Source organism: Alligator mississippiensis, chromosome 1 (genome assembly GCF_030867095.1).
Source record: "Alligator mississippiensis isolate rAllMis1 chromosome 1, rAllMis1, whole genome shotgun sequence".
NCBI lineage: Eukaryota > Metazoa > Chordata > Crocodylia > Alligatoridae > Alligator > Alligator mississippiensis.
The window spans coordinates 296,872,659-296,896,303 of record NC_081824.1 but is presented as its reverse complement, the minus strand read 5'-3'; the positions used below and the strand labels follow the sequence as shown (position 1 = coordinate 296,896,303).

At 42.4% G+C, this 23,645-nt stretch overlaps 1 protein-coding gene across 5 annotated transcripts in view; it reads right to left on the bottom strand.

Annotated features, from left to right (window-relative positions):
- The window catches only part of IGSF5 (immunoglobulin superfamily member 5), a 99,068-nt gene that overhangs the window by 61,415 nt on the left and 14,008 nt on the right, over positions 1-23,645 (bottom strand). For 3 of the 5 annotated variants that reach the window (XR_002086723.2, XM_006262504.4, XM_014599161.3), the window contains exons 3-6: positions 22,654-22,974; positions 21,369-21,677; positions 6,648-6,776; positions 6,118-6,142 (exon numbers count right to left, since the gene is read on the bottom strand). Coding sequence is in view for 4 of the 5 variants with exons in the window: in XM_006262504.4 (XP_006262566.2) it covers positions 6,118-6,142; positions 6,648-6,776; positions 21,369-21,677; positions 22,654-22,974 (784 nt within the window). In the remaining variant the exon portion in view is untranslated. The remainder of the gene's footprint in view (positions 1-6,117; positions 6,143-6,647; positions 6,777-21,368; positions 21,678-22,653; positions 22,975-23,645) is intronic. The other 2 variants (XM_019476507.2, XM_019476508.2) reach the window with 2 other exon arrangements.

The following is a 23,645-nucleotide window of genomic DNA, read 5'->3' as shown; positions in this document are numbered from 1 at the left end:
TGCATACACCCAGCTCAGCATTTATCAGACAAATTCTAGTAATGACTCCTTTATTGGTACCCAAAACACTGAATCTGCCTGTTTGCATTGTGAGCTCCCTCAGAGTAACAGCCGCCCATAGCCAGGAACGGTCAGCTCCTATTGTCCAGCATAACAAAACAACTCTGGTATACTCCCTTGAGCCATAATTTACCCATAAATAAACCTAGTGTTCTCCCTTGATCCATTGTTGTTTCCCTACAAAAACCACTACCCAAGCTCAAGTTTCTGTTCTGGTGCTTGGATCCAAACATTGCACCAGTTCTACTGGGACTTCCCCTTCTCCTTTTCTGCCTGGAATACCTCTGCTGATCATGCTAGGGGCTCTGCCTGTCTCAAGCACTCTAGACCTGAAACTGAACAGCTTGTCTGCAAGCTCCAACAGACACCCGGAACCTCGATCGGTTCAATCTTCACAGAGTGGTGAGACCCCAACTCTCTCTCTCTCTGTTTAACCCACTTTCTAAGCCTCAGACCTGATTTAATCTCTCTCTCTCTCTCTCTCTCTCTCTCCCTCTCTCCTTCTTTCTTACTCCAGGCATTACTTTATCAACCTGACTTTTGTTGATCAGACTTGAGCTAGATTTCCCAAAATACCCAACTGAAGTTGTGTAATACTGTAACTGTTTTGTTTGTTTTTCCTTGTATGGCTATTACTACTACTATCATCATAAGTTTCATATACCTGGTAATAAAATAAATTTTATGGTCAAGCTGTTTGCCATACTCTCTCTCCAAACTTCATTTACTCTTTCTTCTCCTCCACCCCTGCCCCTCCATTTGCTTTGCAGCAACACTTCTTTTACCTAAATCAAAGATCCCTGTAAAACCCAAAAATTGTGTGGGGTCTGCTCATCAAGGGAGTTACTATCAGGACAATTGGGACAAGAGATTGGGAAGTGCTGAGCTGTGGCATATGAGGGTGTCAGCCTGTAAATGCTGATTGACCCAGCTGACTCAGATGTGCCTTGTTCCTGTGCTGAGTCTGTGGTACATGAGGGTATCACCCTGGAAATGCTAAGTAATCCTGCCCACTAAGACATGCTCTGTTAATCTGCGTGTGTGTGTATGTGTATGTGTTCGACTGATTCCGTAGCTGTAGGAACCTAGCCCCATTGAAACTTAGCCCTGCAAGGTAGCTCCAGCAGGGGTGAGGACTTGCAGAAAGGAGAAATAGAGATCCATAGAGAAACACAAGTGACACAAGCAGTACATTGATAGAATTGCAGAGACCCCAGAAATTTCACTCTAATAAATGAGCACACCCCAAAGGAATGGGCAAATCTGGTAACAAGCCATACCTGACTTTTAAAAAGGTAATTAAAATATTTCTCATCCTTGAAACCATTATATTGCAGGTAGAGTCCTGGAAAAACCCCAACTAGAGTTTCTGCTTAATCAGCAACTGGGAAATTCAAAACTTTACCCCCAAGACCTCTAGTCTCTGACGCACTTCATGGCTTTTGTATAAAATTAATTGCAATCTCAAATTCTGTGTTAGACTCTGTTGCTGACTCACAGATCTGTGTTGTGGACAGCATAGAGAGTTTCCTTGTGTCCCGACTGTCAGTAATGGTGGATTCCAAGGAAAGTATTGAATAGGGGATAGATCACTCTAGAAATATCCAGTTCAGTGTCCTCCCTCTATAGCATACAATTTTGCTCATAAACGTTATGTGCCTCCCAAGGCTGGGGGGGCATGGTGACTGCCCGCTACAGTGAGGACATCTAATATGCATTGTCCTCTCTACTCTTAGGTAAATCAAGATAGATTAAGTAAGGAGTTCTTGTCTTTTTAAAGTTTAACCCACATGTATTTGGAAAGCAGCAACCTGCATTTGTATCCACATTTCTGTCCTATCCACTCCAAACTTGCTCAAACCAGAGCACTCTTGGGATCAGCAAAAAGCTAATTTCTTTGTTCAGGTTTTGAGGAAGTAGTGAGCTGGGCCATGTGAAACCTTCCACAAGGTTCTGCACAAGAACCTACAAGCAACGTGAAGTTTTAGCAGGTGAAAGGTAAAGTGCTAGAAGGGATCATAAACTGGCAAGCAGAACAGCAAACAAAGGAGGTGGGACTGCAGAGAAGTTACAGCTGGATTGGGAGGTTTTTTGTTTGTTCCCATTGTTGAGGAAGCTTCTGCATTTATTTTTATATTTGAGGTAAAACATACCATTAAAGTAAAACATACATAGATGGGCACGGTCAACAGCTAAGCAAATCTAAAATCAACATTGCTGAAATGAGGTCTAAAAGCATTCAACATTTCATTAAGATCCAACTTAATTTACCAGAGGTCAGATTCAGAGAATATATAGGGAAAGAGACAACCAGAGTGTAACCGGTAATATTCTACACTAGCCTCATGTAAAACCTGTAGAAAAAGCACTCTGGTAGCCAAATGTAGGCAGAAACATCTCGGCAACTCTCTGGGATCTGGGGGGAAGATTTTATCATTGTGTTTTAGCAAATACATTCTCTGGAATTCTGACTTTATCTGTTGGGTAGACTCTTTCCATAGATTCTGCCCTGGCAAAATTAATGTTCACAGTGGGTTCTGGGCAGGACTAGGTTAAAATGCAAATAAGCTCTGCTGATGCAGCAATCCAAATATAAAGTTGTCCCTAGATTTGGCCTCAGCTGTTTTGCTGTTTTAGTCCAGCCTGTTTGTATATCTGTTCCTGGTATATTGACTGAAATAATATTTTTTTAAAGAATAACAAAAAATTAAAAGATCTTGATCTGATGATCTTTCCAAAATGATTTCTGCAATAGCAATTCATGCTCCACTAATCTCTCAGAATACTTTAAATGTATCAGTACTGAATGAAGGAGAAGTGGTCAAGAACATCTATTTAGACTTTCAAAAGACTTTTGACAAAGTTCTACATATGAAACTGATTATTAGAGGGTGATTAAAAGACAGTATGAAGAGTACAGTTAAACATCCCACAAGCAATCATTGTATATCAATTCATGGTTTATCCCTGAAAATAAAAATGAATAACACAAAGTTACGTGATAAAACTTCCATGGTACCATTAATAGTGACAAACAGGCTCTTAATATTGATGGACAGAAGCATGCATTTTTAAGGTGTTTTGTACTAATGCTGTGGTGTACACAATTAATTTGCTTTGTATTCAAGTGTATCTGATACTCATTTAACTAAGTAGGAAACGTTGACAGTGATCACTGGGCAGTCTTTGTTTTTGTTTGTTTTGTTTTGTTTTGTTTTGTTTTACAGTCCAACTCTAATGATCCTTAAAAAACAGGGGACGTGACCTAATTTGTCTGCCAATCTGTCTCAATTAACATGAATCAATATGTCTCAGTTTCAGCCTGCCTTTGTACACCAGAAATTCTAGTAGAGTGATACCCTAAGTTCTCTGTAAGTAGTACACCTACTGTAGTCTTTTTGAAAAGTAGAAGGCAAGGTAGATTTGCACTTTATTGACTAACCAAAGTAGATATACATATTATACCACAAGCTTTCATGGGACAAAAGCTTTTTCAGATGCTGTTCCCACAAGTTTGTGATATATATACATCTATATATATAGATATATAGATATCTATATATCTATATATATATATATGTTACAAATCTATCCTGCCTTCTGCTTGACTTCAGACTAACACAGCTAACTTCATCTTTTGGAAACTCAGAGATATCTGCTGCAGTGAACAGTGCCCTCCTGTGGAATTGGTTGCAAATGTGAAGAACTGAGCCTGAGAGAAAACCTGTTGTAAATTGGAAACTGCTGCTAAGTCACAAACTGAAGCCTGGTTTCAGCAAAGCACCTGAAGACATGTATCTAATTTTTAAGCACGTGTGTAGAGGGAACTACTCATGCTTAAAAGCAAATCATTAAATACTTCACTAAAACCAAGATGTGCTAACTAAAGCATTTTGAACTTTTTAAACAAGGTTTTTATGTTTTTATTATAGTCAGAAATGGCGTGGTGGTGATTCACCTAAAAGAGTCTAATGGGCAATTTTCTGACATTTTTTAGGGTACTGGTTTACAATATCCAGACCAGGTTGCATGATAATTTAGAGAAAAGAAAAACTAAAAGTAGAGTAAGATGTTGAGCTGTACTGGCAAGAGGCTCAGCACAAAACTCACAGCACAGGGAGACTGGGGAGCAATGATGGCTTTACGCCACATTTCCGCCATTATGATTTTGAGTTATTGTGGTGGATAGCAAGGCCCCTAAGATCATTCAGATACAAAACAGTTTCAAACACTGTGCCTGGGTACCTACTTGTGGCAGTAGTATGCAGAAACCATAGAGAAATAGGGCTGGAAGGAACCTTCAAAGGTCATATAGTTGAATCCCCTACCTGAAGCAGGATCACAAAATTACAGAATCATAGACAATTAGGGTTGGAAGGAACCTCAGGAGGTCATCTAGTCCAACCACCTGCTCAAAGCAGGACTATCTCTAGCTATATCAGCTCAGCCAAGGCTTATCATTCCTAGCCAAACCATCCTATACAAATCCATAATCTAACCTCCCCATAAAACTATCATCAACCCTGACACAGCACAAAACATAACATCCTAACCTGCCACAGGTAAAGCAAGGGGACCAAAGCAGCCAATGTCCTGTGTCCTGCTTCTGTAAAAGGTTACTAATATACACATAAGAGATTCCAGGTAGAAGGCCACAACCCTGCTACAGATGAAGACAACCCCCCCCCCCCTCCCCACAGTCCATACCAATTTGACCATGGGGTAAAATTCCTTCTTGACCCCAAATATGGTGATTGGTCTGACCCTGATCACAACAGCAAGACTCTCTAGCCAGCACAGGTGACTGGGGTGGAGGGGGGGCAGGCCACAGGGAGGCACATGACCCCCTTGAAATTGGGCCCCAAAAGTGGAGCAGTTTTTTTGCTGCAGTTTTTTTTTCCATGTGGCCTGGCAGCATGTGGTGTGGGGAGCGCTAAGCCATGGCACAGAAGTATAGGAGCAGATGTGAGGCTTCTGGCCCACCCCCAGGCCTACACACAAACTTTAGTTAAAGCACCCCTGCTGCCATTTTGAAGTGCAGGACCCTGAATACATGTGACACTGAGGTTGTTTTAATTAGAGCAGCTCTTGGATCCACTCTAATTAAAATGCCCTCCTCTCCACCCAGACCACATGTAAAGACATCTTCTGGAGTTATCTTGTGAACTGGGTTTGCACACCTAACAGTGTGGTGGTGTGGTATTAAAACCAAGTATTCAGTATACTCATCTGAACTTGACATTTGTTGATTTTAGATTTGCTTAGCTGTTGACCATGCCCCTCTATGTAAGTTTTACTTTAATGGTATGTTTTACCTCAAATATAAAAATAAATGCAGAAGCTTCCTCAACAATGGGAACAAACAAAAAACCTCCCAATCCAGCTGTAACTTCTCTGCAGTCCCACCTCCTTTGTTTGCTGTTCTGCTTACCAGTTTATGATCCTTTCTAGCACTTTACCTTTCACCTGCTAAAACTTCACGTTGCTTGTAGATTCTTGTGCAGAACCTTGTGGAAGGTTTCACATGGCCCTGCCCACTACTTCTTCAAAACCTGAACAAAGAAATTAGCCTTTTGCTGATCCAACACCCAATGCTTCTGAGGAAGGCTTAAAAACACCCTAAAATGTGTAATGGCAAAGCCCAGAAACATGGGATATACCCATAATAAGCAACATGGACCAGTGGCTGTCCAACCTCTTCTTAAACACCACAACTTCCCTAAGTAGTGTATTCCACTGCCTCACTATTCTAACAGTGAAGAATTTTTTCCTGATATTTAGCCTAAACCTGCCTTGCAGCAACTTCAAGCCATTAACGTCCACACTTCTCAGGGCCGCAGCCCTTACCCTTGTCTTCTGACACGTTCCTTAAGCCTAGGGTTGCAGTAGAGGGGAATTTATGGGGCAACGTAAATTACCTGACACAAAGCATGAATCAGGGGAATATTCAGCTCAGATCAGGTCAGATTAGGGGCTTCAATGGCTTTTTGACAGGGCTGAAGACAGCATAAGAGGGTCATAACCAAGGGACAATATTTCCTGTGATATTCAACTTACCTCATCTCCTTTTGATAGGTGGATTCTGAAAGAAATGAAAAAATGAATTTAAAATATGGGACAATTAAACATGGCCTACTACAGAGGTTCTCAATGTCTGTATTAGAACAAAGTTCTGTCCCCTTCCACTTGTAATCACATATCATTCCTGCACAATTGTTTACATGGAAAATGAACTCCATGAAAGTATTCATTTAATACATTAATTATAGCTATACATCACATAGCTGCACAAATCTAGATGAAGGTGTGCATTGACAATCCATGAGATTTGTGTTCTAATAAGGCACTGTTGACATTAACACGCTACATTCTTACTATGGTAGAAATACTAATGAGTCCACCAAGAAAAGGTTGACTTCTTATGGGGTAACAGAAGAGTGAAATGTATTGTCTACAAGCTACCAGTTCCCAAAATTCCCTGTCTGTCTGAACATTCCTTACCAAACTTTGCAGAATGCCTTAACTGACATGATAACAGATTATAGCTAATTTAAGACTTAAAAAATATAGTAGCAAAATCCACTTACCTTTCTTTTTTTGGCGGTGGCAGCAGTATACAATAATCACAATAATAATGATCAGAAGAAGAAAACCGACAACTGAAACTACGACTGCAACTATTATAATCCATGTGCTTGTACCGTCTCCTGTGTTTTCTATTAAATTAAATGAAGAAGTATTATACTACCAGAACTGCAGCTGGCATTTTGCTAAAGAATAGGTATGCATCTTTCTGTGAGCACTATTCAAATTACTCATGGATTATTTAATATCAAAGATTAATTGTATTTCTCATTTATTTGCCAGGTGACTTTATCCTACATTTATTGATAGTGCCCAGAAGTGCAAAATGCCTTGAACATGATCGTTTTTTATCACTGCAATTATTCTACTTTAGCCTATAGTTCCTTCTATTGCTGACAAACACTGGATGCTCTTTTTTTATTCTTCTGACTTACGTTGGGGGCAGTTTGCCCCTGGTCCAACACCTTTTACAGACAACAGGGGCAAAATTCTACTTTGCTGTTAAGGAATCTAAATGGCACTTTCATTGTTTTAGAAGACATGAAATGACATTCTACTTCATCCTGCATAATCATCAGAATTTCACTAAAAAGTCTGTATTTTTACCTGTCTGCCTTGTACCCAAAGTGACTGTTTGCCCAGCTGTGCATCCTGGGAAACAATTCAATATGACCACCAAGTCATTCAGCTCCCTTTATGTTTTGTTGCAATTTAATTTCCCCCTGGAGTCAAATAAAAGCTGTGCAAGACCTCTGAAACTGCAGTTGACCCACAACCAGGACAAGTAGTGGCTTGACACTGTTGCAAGTGGCAGATTTGTGTTGCAATGTATTAAAACCTCTACCCAAAAAGATGCACGATCTAGGCCCACTCTCCTCAAAGGGATGTGAGCAAGGGCTCACCTCTCACACCATAGGACAGTGTCACAACTACCACACTATGCAGAACTAGGGGCACCTTGTTGTTACAGCTGTGTCATCGAGCAGCTAAAGGGATGGATTTATGAACCAGGAAAAGGAGAATCTGCCTCTATAGCCAAGATGAGGGCCACTATATTGACTGAGAGAGGTCTTGGGTTCCTAGTTCCTATTTGTTCACTTCACCCAGTAACTAGTTAATGCCAAATGCAGCACTGACACTAGTCTGGAATAATGCCATTTTTAATGGATTACACTTCAATAATAGATGTAAGAGAGCTACTGTTCATCTCCAGAGGACAATACTGCCTAGTGAAATAAATGTGTGATTCTAGAAGAGGCAACGGAAACTGTTTCCAGAGTCTCACTGATTCCCCATTGAAAGTGTGGAGCATTGAAAGCATGTCCACACAGGTGAACAGAATGCTTCTTTGTACCTGGCCCTGTTAACAGAAATGAAGTGAGTTCATCAATTAATGCACCTGTATTTTCTCTGCAGAAAATTCAAGCTCCTGCATTGGGAGCAAATTGTGCCCAACAGGAGCAGTCCAGTCCAGAGCTGCTCCTGCCCTGCTCTGCCCTCCTGCAACATCCAGGAAAAGCTTCAGGCTCCCCTGGGTGCCAGCCTCTAGCTGTCCCAGCTCTGGGGGCAGCCCTGATCTATGTAGGGTGGAGGTGGAGGGGTGTGGCAAGGGGAGCTGTCCCAGCTTGGTGGGCAGCTGCCTGCCAGCCTTGCACAGATCAGGATCCATCCTGATCTCTGCAGGGCTGGGATTACTGTTCTGGTGGCTAGGTAGCTGCCTCCTAGCCACACAGAGATCGAGACAGGTCCTGATCTGCATGGGGCTGGCAGGCAGCTGCCCCCTGAGCTGGGACAGCTCCCCACATTCCCTTTCCTCCACTCCACATTAGTCAGGGCTGCCTCCAGAGCCAGTGCAGCTCCACGAGTCCTGAAATCCATGTGGCTGAGAGGCAGCTGCCCAGCAGCCAGGACAGCTCTCCCAGGCACATGGAGATTGGGATGGGTGTGGAAGATAGTGTCCTGCTGAACCAGGACAGCTCTCCCTGCCCTCTGTGGCCCCCTACTGCCTATGCTGACCAGGAGCAATTTGCTCTCAGTCAACACCTACATGTTCACTTTGGCACATTAGTTTAATGCACCGTTTTCTTGTACGTGTATCTACGGGTACTAGAAAACAGCACATTTGACTAATCTACTGCACAGTAATTTCTGTGCATGTGTAGATGGTGACACTTTACAGTGCATTAAATTAGCCTAATGTGCCCTGTGTAGACATACCCAGTCAGAGGTGTCTTAGCAGTGAAAAAGAATTAAGTTGTGGGAGGCTTTCCATTGACTTGAGTAGGTATGAGATCACAATTCCAGTTCATACTGGGTGCTCCTACATGAGACATTTTACTGTGCATTAGACTAATCTAGTGCACAGTAACAATCAGGGTTTATATGTATGCAACAATTACAGCAGAGTAGATTAGCCTAATGCGCCATTTTCTAGTACCTATAGATACAGGTACTAAAAATCAGTACATTAGTTCAATGTGTTGAAGCACACATATAGACACTGACTCAGCCTAGGCAGCAGGGGGGCTATAGAGGGTGGGGAGATCTGTCCTGGTTCAGGGGAGTGGGCGACATTGCCAACCAGCTCCCCCTGACTGCTACAGGGAGGCAGAACAGAGCAGGAGCAGACCTGAACTGAGCTACTCCCATCAGGAGCAAGGGCACACATTCAGATGCATGCAGGAGCCCAGTTTAATGTATCTGAATTTTCTGCACAGAAAATTCAGGCGTATTAATTGCGCATGTAGATGTTTCCACTGATAACCTTTCTCTGTCTACTGTGAGGGACAAACATGGTAAAAGAACAGTTATTGAGTAGGAAGCTGCTAAATTAACACAGACCTATACATAACATTATGTGCTGGCCTACTATCTGCATTAATGTGTTCTTTTTTCACAAAGTTGAATTATACAGCTTCCTTTTTTCACATGTAAAATTAAATTAGGTGATTTCAAAATCATTCAATATTGGCCGGTTTCAAGAGAGACTTACAGTATGCCCCCAAGATAATCAACATTAAATGGATACCCATTATTCTTAAGTAACCAGCAGCATACTGCAGACACTTGTTTTGACTGTAATGGCCTCAACCATTTGCTTCACCCAAATATCCCAAGTATACTACCACTTAGCCACTCCCTGAACTTTCTAAAAGCAGCCCAAAATATAACCCTTGCAGCTGTTTAAAAAAACCTTCAGAACCAACCCAAATACAGACTTGGCAATTTGGTTTGTCTGTGCTGCACTGGATTTGTATGGGTAACAAATCTTTTAGTGTACCCCACTGAAGATGGCCGTGCATGGCAAAATGTATAGCTTAGATATATCTTCCAGTCTGATCAAAGAATGAGATTCAGTAAAAGTGCAAAGTACTACAAGTAAACAATTACAAAATGCACAGATAGAGAAGAACCAGATGGCAATTTTGCAGAAAAGGAGCTGGGGCTTATAGTAGATCACAGACTGGCCATGATTCAGCAGTGTCATACAGTTGTGAGAACAGTAATCCTGTGTCATATGTAAACAAGTGTTGCATGTAAGATGTGAGGCAATACTTCCAGTCTACTCAACATTGGTTAGGCTACATCTGGAATAATGTGTCCAATTTTGGCACCACACTTCAAGAAAGGTGTTGACTAACTAGAAAAAGGCAGAAGACAACAACAAAAATTATCAGAGCTCTAGAAATCATAACATATGAAGGAAGACAGAAAAAAATTAGGTTTGTTTAATCTAGAAAAGAGAAAACAAGGGAGAGAAATAAGTCTTCAAATATGTAAAAGGTTACTACAAAGAGAAAGGTTATATGAAACGAAGAGAAACTGTTCTTCTGGGGATTGTTGATTGAGAATAGGACATGAAGTAAAGAGAGGGGTTAAATTGCAGCAAGGGAGATTTAGTTTAGACATTAGAACAAACAATCTAATAGTAAGGATAGCTAAGGGTTATTTAGAGAGGTGGTGGAAACTCCATGTTCAAAGGTTTTCAAGAACTGATTAGACCAACATTTCCCCAAGTTTGTTGGTTTATGCATCACAGTAGCAGGGCTGGGCACTCATGCCAACTCTGCTTCAGTGGTAGCAACATCTATCAGAGCAGGCAGTAAGGGGAACTGACCACCCACCACCAACTGCTGCTGATGCTGCTTGTCAGCAGTAGTCATTGTTAGGGAAAGTGCTAGTAGCAGCTGAAAAAGGAGGGGTGCCAGGCAGCAATCAGCAGATATGATTTGTATAATCACCCAGCAATCTGTCATCTCCCCCTCCCCACCTCTACCCCCCGCCTTCCCCAAGGCAAATTCTGGGTTAGACAGCTATCAGGAATGATTTACCTTGGGGTACAGGGATAGACTAGGAGACTTTTCAAGATCCCTTTCAGCCTTACTTATTATGATTTTCTACTTTCCATTATTTCTGTGGAAGCCTTCAAGTACTCCTGGATTTTCAACCAGCACATTACAAAAGTAGAGGCCAGCATATGAAACAAGCACGTGGATGCTAGGCATTGGTAGTGATCCTTTACAGCAATAGAGGACAGCTTTAAAATGTGGACTTGATTTTGCATTTTAAACTCCCAAATCTTTGCCCATTATTGAGTTTGGTATAGTCCTAATGAACTGGGCTGCCTCTGCCTACTCCCCTGTCTCCATGTGCTGCTCCCTAGCTCGCCAGGGCACAGTGTGCCCCAGCACAGGAGCTGCCTGCCAGCTAACCCCATGCTGAAGCACCCTGTGCCTCAGGAAGCCCCCACCACCATCACCACCACTCCCCCTGCAGCACATGGAGCAGCGGAGCCCTCACACTGAAGCACCTGGAGACAAAGGAGGAGGCAGCCTTGAGCTGACTGCTCCCCTGTCTTGGGGCACACTGTGTCCCAACCAGCTGCTCTATGGCTGGCTGGGGTGCAGTGTGCCTCAGCGCTGGGGCTCCACAATGGGGCCCCCACACTGAGGCACAAGGACGCAGGGGAGCAGCCAGCCCAAGGCTGCCTGCTCCCCTGTCTCAAGGCACCCTGCACCCCAGCCAGATGGGGAACACCTAGTGGGGGTGCAGGGTGCCTTAGTATGAGGGATTCACAGCACACGGAGATGGGGAAGCAGGCAGCCCTGGGCTACCTGCTCCTCCATCTCCACATGTTGCTCCCTGGCTTGCCAGAGCATAGGGTGCCTCAGCACAGGGGATGGCTAGCCCCTGCTGAGGCATCCTGTGCCCCAGCCAGTCACCCCCAACCTGCAGCACATGGAGTACTGGGCCAGTGTGTCTCACTACAAACCACACGGGCAAGGGCATGTGCTGCGGCACAAAGTAGCAGCACAAATTTGTACCAGTACTATTTGTGCTGCTGCAAAACCATGCTCCTGCTTGTGTGGACCCAGCCTAAGTGTCTGTTATCTTCTATCAGCTCCTTGGCTTCCTTCTGGCACAAACATATACATCTCTTTTCTCCAAACATTCTACTCGCTTATACTATGCAAGCACAATGTTTTTAATCTCTACCTAATTCTACAATGGCGGGAGCTGATGCGCTCTGAAACCAGACTGATAAATCTAAGCATTTTAGCAGGGCCAGATTAACACAGACAAAGTTGGCACATGCCTAGGGACTAAGTGAAGAAGGGGCCCAGTTGTGCTTATTTTACATATAATTATTGAATGAAAAAAGTAAAGGACCACAAGTTTGTTTGCCTAGGGCCCACTGAAAGGTTAATAACCTGGCCCTTGATCTTAGTTCAATTTAAAACTCTAAACTGCTGGATAAAAATTAGATCTTTTACATCTACTTGATACCCCAAGAAGTGCAGTCTAGAAGGCTTTCCTTTGCCAAATAAACCCTGGTTTGAATAGTTAAAAAACATCTATATTCTCCTCCAGACAAATGGCCTGAGAAATGTACTGAGAGTCCCTAATCCAATATTTCCCCTATATTTTAAAGCAAACCATCAGAGATCCTAGCATGCAGACAGATATGATGGCAATTAGACTGTCTCAAACTTTTCCTTTTTTTTAAACTAATGAAATACTCCTTTGGCCAGAAACCTACATGTCTGTGGTGCAAAACTACAAACAACTAGGCTATTACTAGACTAAGATGCACTCTTATGAGATCTGTAGTTGTCATGGACAGGTGGTATCTGATCCCATATTTGGACAGAAGATGTTTTTTGGGAAGAATGATTTAGATTATTTAATTTTTTTCTTTATGTTATCATACACTATGTAGTGGGTTTTTTGTGTAGGCTTGTGGCATAGATAATCTTATTGTGTGTTTTTAGCAAGAATTGAATATAATTATATGATTGTAGGTGTTCTATTCTATGCAATCTTTATTGCTTGTTTTATTATATTGTCTTTGAAAATGCAATAAATAAACTATTACTACCACAACGTTTCTCTTCATACTTTTTGAGCTCTCAGTCCTTCTCCCATTTTCCAATCACTTCCTGGAACCTTGTCTCCTTATCTCTGCATCTAACTTTCTGACTAGCTTCAGACCTCATTTTAAGATGTCTAGTCACTTCCTATGGTCAGGAACTTTAAATTCACTCCATCAGGCCAGATACAGATGTTCAGTTTTGACCAGAAAAATCTTCATTTTCATAGTAGGAAACAGAAGTGTGTAGAGGTGCAAGCTTATTTTCCCAGAGTAAAAATGGCTGGGAGAAAAATAACCCAGGAACAACCAGAGTTAAATTGTTTTTTAAAGTTTCTCCTGGGAGACTGAAGGTTTGCACTCTTCTCAGGGACCAGGAAGAGTGGAGCTAGGGGAAAGGCTCTGATGCCCCCCTAAGACCAGGGTCACCCCAGTCTGGAGAAGGCATGTGAGCCAGCTTCTCCTGCCTATCCTATAGGCTAGGAGGGGAGGGGAGGGAAGGAGGAGCCCAGCTGTTCTCTACCTGCTTCCTATGCTGGAGTTCCCAGCATAGAAAGCAGGCAGGGGCTTTGCCATGCTGCTCCCTCTGCTTGGCTCCTGAGGAGCTCCCACCTGCTACTTGATATCCTTCCCCTTTCCCAGGCAGGAGACAGGACAGGCTGTGAATTAATGGACTCCCCTAAGTGTTATGGTGGCCGAAGGAGCAGCCCTCTAGTGCTTCCCAACTGGGAAGCTTGCCTGTGAATCTCTCCAGTCACTGAAATGGAGAAACATCTATATAAGCCAGCTCCCAGACTATTTTTCTACCCAAAGAAATTACTTTTGTTAGAAATGCACATTTGTATGCATCTTAAGAAAATTTGCCATCAAATTCTCTCCCCAGATATTTAAATCCTAATCACACTGTAATGCATGACAAAACACCCATTAACATGAAAGGAAGCAGAATCAAGTCCTTTAACTTCCATTTCTCTGTGCATTCTTATCTTATTCCTTTATTTTTATGTTTATGTCTTGTAATAGCTTTCACAACTAATTTTAACCCAGATTTGTATTAAGCCACCTGCAGAGAATAATTTGCTAGACTGTCATACAAAGGTTATATGCAAGCAATGCAAAAGCTAATAGAGGTGTGCAGGTCGTTTTTTTTAATGAGTCACAGAAACAGATCTTCGTGACTGATACTCTTAACAAACTTTGTTTGCCAGTCACAATTTTATCCTTGGGCAAACATGAAATCATTAGTTTCACATGTACTGGTTAACTACAGAAGTCATAAAGCCAGGCTTGGGGAGAGGGGGGTTGCTTTGTTTTGGTTTGGTTTCTTTGTTAATCAGATTTTAATATTGTATCTGTTCTTGTGATTTGTGGCCTTTCAACCTTCATTGCCAATTCACTTGCAAAAGCAGGCTGCTTTTAAACAAATTCAGGATTTGTCTGCTGGTTAGAGCAAGACAGACTTAAAAATAAAAAGAGTGACAAAAGATTTCAGTTAAATGCGTATCCTTGAGTTTTGTTCCAGAGAAACAAATAAGAATCACCGACACTAAACAGCAGAAACAAAAAGATGTTAATGGCACTGCCCTTCTGCTCTGCACTAGCACTTTTCTGATTTATGACTATCACTCAAAGCAAACATTGGGTTAAGATGTGTTTTTTAATGTTGGTGATTACTGAGAATCATGCTGATTTAAATGCAGTGTCCTGTATGTAATCTTTCTAAACACAACGTTAATTGGTAGAGCAAGCTAAGCAGAAAATATTCCATAGAATAATCAAATACTTGGAGTTTTAAGATTGGCCTTAACTTTTTCCCTTACTTTATCAGGACTCTTGTCTTCTGAAGTTAATATTAATATAATAATCTCCTATCAACATATTGTCAGTAAGATCTTTCACACTAATTCTAAATTATTTCCCTTATGGGAATGACTTCTGTTTGCAAACATTATCAAGCCCTTATTATTACATGACATTATTATTACATTACATACATTATCAAGCACTCTGTCTCCTTAGATCATGAAATACAATAAGGATCTGAGTAATTTCAGATATTTCAATAAGCCCACTTCAGTGCATAGCCCAAGGACTTCTCTTTCTTTAATATTTTTTCCTTGGTTCTCTTTTTAAGAAGAGAGATGTAAGGTATTTGCACTACAGTGCAGTCTGTATAGCCATATTTTAGGATTGTAATAATGCTATCAAATAAATGGTAATTAATGTATGTAACTTAGGTAACTATTGCATGTACTCTGTCTTATAGGAATTGTTCCAAAACATTTATTCTGTAGTGCAGGAGAAGGGAAAACCAGGTGACTGGGTTCAAAGCAAGGTGGATTTTCTTTTGGTAGAACTGATTAGAACATTCCAACTTGAAGAAGGAAGTAGTTTCAGGTTTCGGTAATGGGCAACAATTTAATGGACGAAACCAGGCTGTCTTGGAAAACCCTAAAGTAACCCTGTCTCCTGACTGTCGCTAGTCCAAACTACTTTCTGCAAGGGACCTGGAGTGTCCACAGAAAACCATGGCAGCATATTGATCCTCAGAGTTCAAATATGTTATGTTCATGAATATGACATCCAGAACTGAAGTGTGTTACTATGCTGTTCATGGCTGCACGTATTTCTGTGGTATACTTCGGTGTGGAAAACAGTCACAAACTTCCTAAATTTCCCCTCTAACCCTCTCCGGGCCCCAATTACTGCTATCTTTTCTTTATCACCTGCTCTTCCTTAATTAGCAGCTTACTGGTTATCTTCCAAAGCAAAACAAGAGACCTGGCTAGCTGCTTGACTTATTCATTTCTACCTTCCTCATGTTGGCAGTGCCTGCCTGGTGGTTAAGCCTTTGCAAAAGGTCCTGTCAGACAATGCTCTTTCTCTGAAGACTTAGCAAAGACTTGAGACAGGTTTCAGGCAGGCAACACAGCTGAAGTGAGAAATAGCTTTGATTCAGTTTGAAGGTGGATTCAGGATTGAGCTGGGACATATACAAGGTGCAGATAGCACAAAAGTTAAGGCCAAGGCAGTTTGAATTGATGCTACAGGGAGTAATAGAAGCCTACTCCAGGGACTTGGATGAGGGCATCACTACCCAGCAGCAGAACTGTAGTTCCTTCATCTAAGGTAACGAGTCAAGGTCACCAGAGCTTCCCTGGTAACATTTCCCTAAAGGGCTGGAATTGGACTTGCCCAAATTTTGGACTGTGGTGCAGCTAAGGCCAGAAGACACTAAGGCTCTTTTCATATGTTACACTTTTGACATGTTTTACTTAGATCTTATCATTACTACAAGTTACAAAGTTTTCTGAACAGTCGCACAGTAATGCTTACTGGGTGTATCTACATGGGATACTTTTCTGTGCAGTGAACTAATCAACTGTGCAGTAAAGAATCAGTGTCTACATGTGTGCACCATTTACTGTGCAGTAAAATAGTCTACTGCGCAGTTAGCTACTACCCAGGTAGTAAGCTAACTGCATAGTAGATACTGTGCACTGGGAGCAAATTTGCTCCCAGTCAGCCCCATCACTAGGGGGCAACAGGGGATGGGAAATTTCCCTGGTCAAGGTACTACTCAGCTCCTGGCTCCTCCAGAAGCTGGGAGAAGAGCAGCACCCAAATGACGTAGCTCTCTGCCTGCCCTCCGCAGCACTGGGACTCAGGAGCTCCCTGCTTCCCCACACATCCTGGGGCTAGATGGGAACTGTCCCTTCTGTGGCAGCTTCCAGTCAACTCCAGGGCAGAGATTTCCCCAATCAGCCCAGGGCTGACCAGGAACTGTCCCCCTTCTGAGGCAGCTACCAGCCAGCTGTGGGCTGCACCCCCACCCAGGCCAGAGCTGGCTGGGAGCTGCCCAAGAAGTGGGACAGCTCTCAGCCAACAAACCCAAGCTATGCAGGAAATCCCCTTTGGGCATGAGCTTTGTTCCCACAGGCACAGGGCTCGGAGAGCTCTGCAGCAGCAGCTGTCTCCTGGCCCCACACACTTCAGGGCCCCTCCCCATGTGTATGGGGCAAGGAGACAGCTGCCACTGCAGCCAGCAGATCTCTCCTGGCCCCATGCACAGGGGGAATGGCCCCATGCTCCCTGCCAACCCCTGAGATAACATCCTGGAGCAGTCTGGAGCTCTGACTCAATGCAGCAGGGGGCCAGAGCAGGATAGGAGCAACCCTGGCTGCTCCTATTGGGAGCACATTTAAACATGCTCCCAGGAAAAGCTTACTGCACAGTATTTTACTGTGTGGTAAGTCTTTATAGCATTAACAGCATGTAAGCATGTCCTCTATGAGCTAAATAAACATATCCTAAGTGTTGGAACTATGAAAACTTCAGTGCACAGCAGTGTGCTGCAACCAATAAACTGCTGTTTGTGGATTCCAGATCCCACAGTACACAGGAGTCTTCTGATTGTATGACCACCGTAGAGCAGTTAGACATTAGCTTAACACATTCTGTAATACAATCTGGAGATACTCCTTGCTGGAAAAGTCCTAAGTTTACTATGCTATGATGGTGCTTAGCACATGCTTTAGTGCTTGAACACAGGGATGCTAGCCTTTTTAAGTGCATTTAACATGTCCTAAGTGGAATGTGCAACAAGGGCCGAATGCTACACTGCATTGCCCCACAGTGGGTACATCTACACGTGTGCTTTAATGCACAGTAGCCTATTATGCTAATTCACAGTATAATAGGCTACTGAGCATTAAGTATCACTTTTAAAATGTGCTTTTGGTACTGCACATTAGAGGAACCTAATACACATTTATTTAATACCTCACATGGGAGGTACTAAATTTAATGCACATTAGGAAAAGTGCATTAATGCACGTGTAGATATGCCCAGTTACTGACAACTGTGGGAGAAGGACTGAAATGGAGACTCTATTCAGGACACCTGGGGCAGTGGTAGGAATCTTACTTAGTAGAAGTTGCTACCTAGTAGAAATTGGCAACTGACTAAAGGTCCAGTAGTTTTCTTTGTTTCAAACTCTTGGACTTTGTGCTTATGAGTGGGGAAGTATTGCCTATCAAAGAAGGTAATTTATTTTTCTTGACTTGCCAGCCTGGACCTTTTTGCTGCCAACATCAGGTAAGGATTGCTGGAATTTCAAATGTTGCATGTATTAGAATATTTTCATTTATTGTAAGTGTCATATCTTTATTTCACATTCATAATTTAAAGACGTTACTTTCTCCTACCCTGACAAATTTGAGTGTCTGCTGCCACACAATCATTTTCCAAAAGTAATGAATAATGGTCCTATCACTAATATGCTTCATGACATCTGTTTTTTTCCTCTTCTGATTTTCATTGTGTAACTATGGAAACTGAGGGTTCATACCTCAGTAGCTCACAGAGGAGCAGGCAAGGTAATTTTATTAATTTTATTAAATCCTCAGGATAGATATGTTTTGCTTCATCAGTAATTAGAAGCAATCTAACTTTGAAGATGTCTTATTAAAACCAGTAGAATGGTCTTTTTCAATTGCATGACAAAGTAGGAGCTCCTGGGAACATTGTAAACAATGACTCACACTTAATAAAACGGCTCAGTCAGGAAGCTTATTTGTTTATCTTCATATCTAGGTTTTTATACCACACCCATCACTCTGGTATATTAATATCTTGTGTGCATTATGCAATTACCACCCATTTCAGTACAAGGAGTGGTTCACATCACCTAGCACTCTGAGAGGTGCCTTGAGGAGCATGTCAAAAGATGACACTTAGCAGATGACTAAAAGAAACATGGCTATAAGGACCTATTCTATGTAGAAGAAATCTAGAGTTGCACTGAACCACCATAAAGGCTTCTGTATCACCTTTCCAAGCCCCAAGATAGATAATAAAGCTAAAAAGAGGGTGTCACCAAGGTGTCATCAAGGTAATCTCAGCTCTGAGCTGACTCTAGACAATAGAATGAGCTGATAACAATTCCAGTAGCCTTGAGACACATGTACCTTATACAGGGACCATTAACCGAGTAATCCCAGGACTGAGAGGCTGCAAAAAGCACTTTTGTGTGCCACCTCTCCCACCCCCACACCCTGCCCTCAGCTGAACCATACACTGGATCTAATCCAGCATGTTTTTATTGTGCTACAGTTTGGAAAAGAGAAGCATCTCACCTAGGATACCACTTCAGTAAAAACATATTTGCTGATATACGCAATGATCCAGAGCCTGGTCCCTTGTTCCTCTTGCTATGTGTGCCTGGTAAGTCCAGCTTTACCAATAGCTTGGTAAGTCTCTGGATAACAGAGATGTTAATTTGTGGAGCTAATTACCATAGAATATTGGAGAGACCACGAAGGTAGCAATACATAAAAAATAATTGGATACTTACATGAATAGCAAATATATACAGAGTTATAATGCTGATTGCTAACATACATTTTGAAAGATATATTAAATATCATGCTTCATGGGTATGAGAACAAGAGGAAGATGAATATGTGGGGTACATTATCCCACATCTGCTGACCCTATAGTTATTTTTAACTTTCCTCTGAAGTATCTGGAGGGGTAACACTATCCAGGACAGGATACTGGGGGTAATGGGCCTTCAAGCCCATCCAGTATGTTCCTACAAGGGTAATGCTTGGGAAAGAGCATGGCTAAGCTGTCACTGTGCTCCAGCCATCCTTGTTGATGGCATGGCCAACCAGCCTCCATGAGGAAACACATGGAGGAGTGTCAATTAGGCTAGGACAGACATTACACATAAACCGGTTTAAGTAATCACAAACTGGTTTAAACCTGTAACAAAACAGATGTTCAGTGAACATAAACCAGTTTGAAAATGGCTGAAACCAGTTTGAGATAAACCTGGTTGAATGTAGTATCAGACTTAACTGATTTGGCTCAAACCAGTTTATGCAATGTCTGTCCCAGACCCCTTGCTGGTTTAAGTTAAATCAGAGACACCCCCCCCCCCAGCATCGCAGCATGCTCTCTGGGCTGGGGGGGGCTCTCTGCTCCACAGCAGGGCTGGCCTCTCCCCTCTGCTCCCTGGCTGGAGTTCAGCACAGACATGCAGGCACAGCAGGGTCCCCCCCCACCCCCATGCCCCCTTCTCCCTCGCCCCCAACCACCACTCATTACTTAAGCAGAGATCCTTTCCTCCTCTCTGCCACAGCAGGTGGTATGTTAGCTAATGCCAAGAGGTGTCTGTGTGTGTCTCTCTCCAATTTTACTGAGATAAGCAGACAGAATAGTGACCCCTTAGGGCTTTTGGAGCTAATCAGCAGGTTAGCTGGTAAGGTGTTTAAGAAATTTGAAGTATTGTAGAAAGAGGCTATTGTTTTGCTAATCAGGTGATAAAAACTGTTATTAGTGTGTCCTCCTCATCGTCCCCCACTCCTCACCCAGCTGTCTTGTTCCTCTATCAGTTTGCTGCAAACAGTATGATGAAGCAGGAAGGAAGATTGAAAAGCTCCATATCATCAACAGATGCATTCACTGAACAACCCCCTTGCCTCAGAGTGCTAGCCTGGGGCTGGCAACACTCCCACCGCTTAAGCAGCCAGGGGGGAACAGCCTGGGACTGTTCAGGCAGACCTCCCTAATGAGAGAGTCCTGCCAGGGCCTGGCCACACCCTCCTCAGTTCACCTCCCTGCAGAAGGGAAGGGAGGGCTGCTCTAGTGCCCCCCACTGCCTTGGCTTCTAGCCTGAGCCACTGCAGGCATGTGCCTGAATTTCCTCAGTCTACAGAGAATGTCTGTCAAGTTTCCAATTGGTTCAGGCTAGCCGGGTTAGACTAACCTGCAAAGGTTGAATCAATTCAGGCTCAGGCTTTTTGAACATCTGTCCCTAGCCTTAGAGACTGGGAATTCTATCTGCCCTGTTCACTCTTTGTAGGAACCAGGAATTGAAATTCAGGCTTTCTTGACATCAATGGCAAAACTAGCATTGACTTCAAAGGAGCCAGGATTTCATCTAGGTTTGACCTTGAGCAAATGAAGTATCACCTAAAATGTTTATGGTAGGTACAGAGATGTGTATTATCTTATGGGCTGAAACATGTCTTTGTTTTTTAAACCTGAATATATTGGAAGGGATCTTGCATAAGTCGCAACACTCCATTTTGTAGGCAATGATGTCACTAAAAGGAAAGTTCCACTTTGTGTTGCTCAGAATGTATTGTAAGCGTGGTGTCATGGTGCACAGGACTTGTGCTAGCCCCATGTATAGAGCTTGCCATACATGAATATCAAGTTGCAGTTTGTACCATTTACAGAAGCTTGATTCTCTTGCAGTAGCACATGCTACATTGCTCAGGCTGCACATCAAAGGTTTTCAAAACAAAATAAACAGTGACGGCATGAGGAATGTTCACTTACCTAGAGGAGATTCAACCAAAATAAGAGTTACAGTTGCATTCTGTGGCTTAGACAATGCTCGTATATCAGCTAAACAAGTCAGAGTCTCATTGGTTAATGGAGTCAAAGTTAAGATGCTGGTTGTATTGTGAAGGCCATTAGATTCTTGACCGTGTTCAGTAATATACATCGATTTATCTACGAAAGAGTTATTTATCTTCCAGGTAATGTTTGGAGCCGGAGCCCATCCTAAGGCTTCACAAAAAATTTCAATTGTTTTGTTCACTTTTACTGTCAAGTTGCTATCTTTGATGAACAAAGATCCATTAACTGTAGGAGGCAAAAATGTTTTCTTTCTTCAGAATATTTAAATAAATGCTTTGCTACTGCCAGCTTTTAATCTCTTTCGATAACAGAAATCAATCATGTTTTGAAATGTACATTAAAAAACCTATAAAATATTGGTTGTCTCATTTTTACAAGACAAACACAAAGCTATTGCAATTTCTTGCCCATGTTATATTCCATTTTGACATTAGGCTCAGTTTTCAGTGAAAAAGACTGGAATTATATTTCTCTATTAGTTTTTAAAGTGTTTCTTCAGGTCAATCAGGAAGCAAATTATAGAAGGCTCATATTCTTTTGGTGTTAGGTACTTTTCTTTATAACAAATTAACAGTGGTCAGAAGGAAGATTCTACTTGATTGAATGCACATGCAATAGTGATGATTGAGAGAGCTTATATAGAAAGTACTTGATACGCAGGATCTTATTTTTTCTTGGTTGCTGTAATGTATAGCAAAAGTCATAACAAGAAGGGTATAACCTTGTGTCTCAGAGACTACACTTCTGCACTCCCTTGAATGAATCACAAATAAGCTGGCTGGATGCTGCCAATTCCTAAATCAGAAGTAGAAGGGAAGCTCTGCATTGAATACCAAATATGGTTTATGTACACAACTGAGCAAAAATCCATAAAGATTCTGATCAGAAGAGATTTTGACTGATAAATGGCGCTGTTATTAACAGGCTTCTGGCACTCTCAAGCAATCCAAGAAAGAATAAGAGAGGCTATGGAAAAAAGAGAGCAGAATTGAAATCTTTTATAGCAGCAGCCTGAATATGAGTGGGAAAGCTGCTATGATGCAAAATTACTGAAACAACTTTCAAAAGAAGAGACATAGCAGATATAGGACATTAAATGAAAGAAGGAAACAATATATAGGGACAATCTGGGCAATGTGCGAAAGGCTATGTTTTAACAGTAATTTAATATGATTTCTTTGACATGAAAATTCATACACACCTTGAACAGTAAGAAATGCATAGCCATTTTCACTACCACCTTGACTGCCGCATTCTATTTTCCCAGAATCACTCTGACGGACAACATGAATAATCAGCTCTGAGGTAAATTCATTACCAGCTGTATAATTTTGAGAGGTGAAACGATTATCTGTTATAACAGGTCCTGTAGGATTAACTACAGTAAGAACAAGTTTCCCATTTGAAAGCCAAATGATGATTTTCCAATCCTGTGAGACGGTGCAGTTAAACCGGGCCTCCGAACCAGCTAGAACTGTTGCATTAGCAGGACCCCGGACAATAGTATAACAGAAGCCAAGACCTGGGAGGGAAAATAAATCCAAGAATTATAAGCATAGAAATACAAATGTCAGTGTAATGCTCTGGCTTGCTTAGTTTATTCTGCAAGATACTGTTATAAAATGATAATACCGTGTTTACTCAGTTCTAAGATGAGGGTTCCTTTCTCCCATTTAACATGAGGGAAAAAGCCCTTCATCTTAGAAATGAGTACAAAGGGGTGGGGGGGAGCAGGTGACTGCTGTGGCTACCAGCTCGTTTCCCTGAATCTCCCCACCTCCCACAGCCTCTGTCCCTCTCCCCACCCCACTCCCTCTACTCCTATGTTTGTTCAGTTCTGACAGACTCCATCCACACTGCAGCTTAGGATACTAACCACAGCTCCAGCCCAGCCCCATAGCAGTGATGTACATAGCCTGCACAGCTGCTATGGGACCAGGCTGGTGCCCCAGGCTTGAACAGGGATGGAGCCTGCTGGCATGAAGCCAAGATAAGGGGAGAATGGGGGAGTCAAGTCTGAAGGGAGCAGGGGATGGAGGGAAGGGGCAGGCGCGGAGCAGAATGGGAAGGGGGGCCCAAGACCCTGGGAGTGGAGGCAAGCAAGGAGTAGGCAGGTAGAAGAGGTGACAAGAGAGCAGGTACAAGCAGATGACAAGCTGCTTGATCTTCCCATACCACCTGTGTGCCACTGCC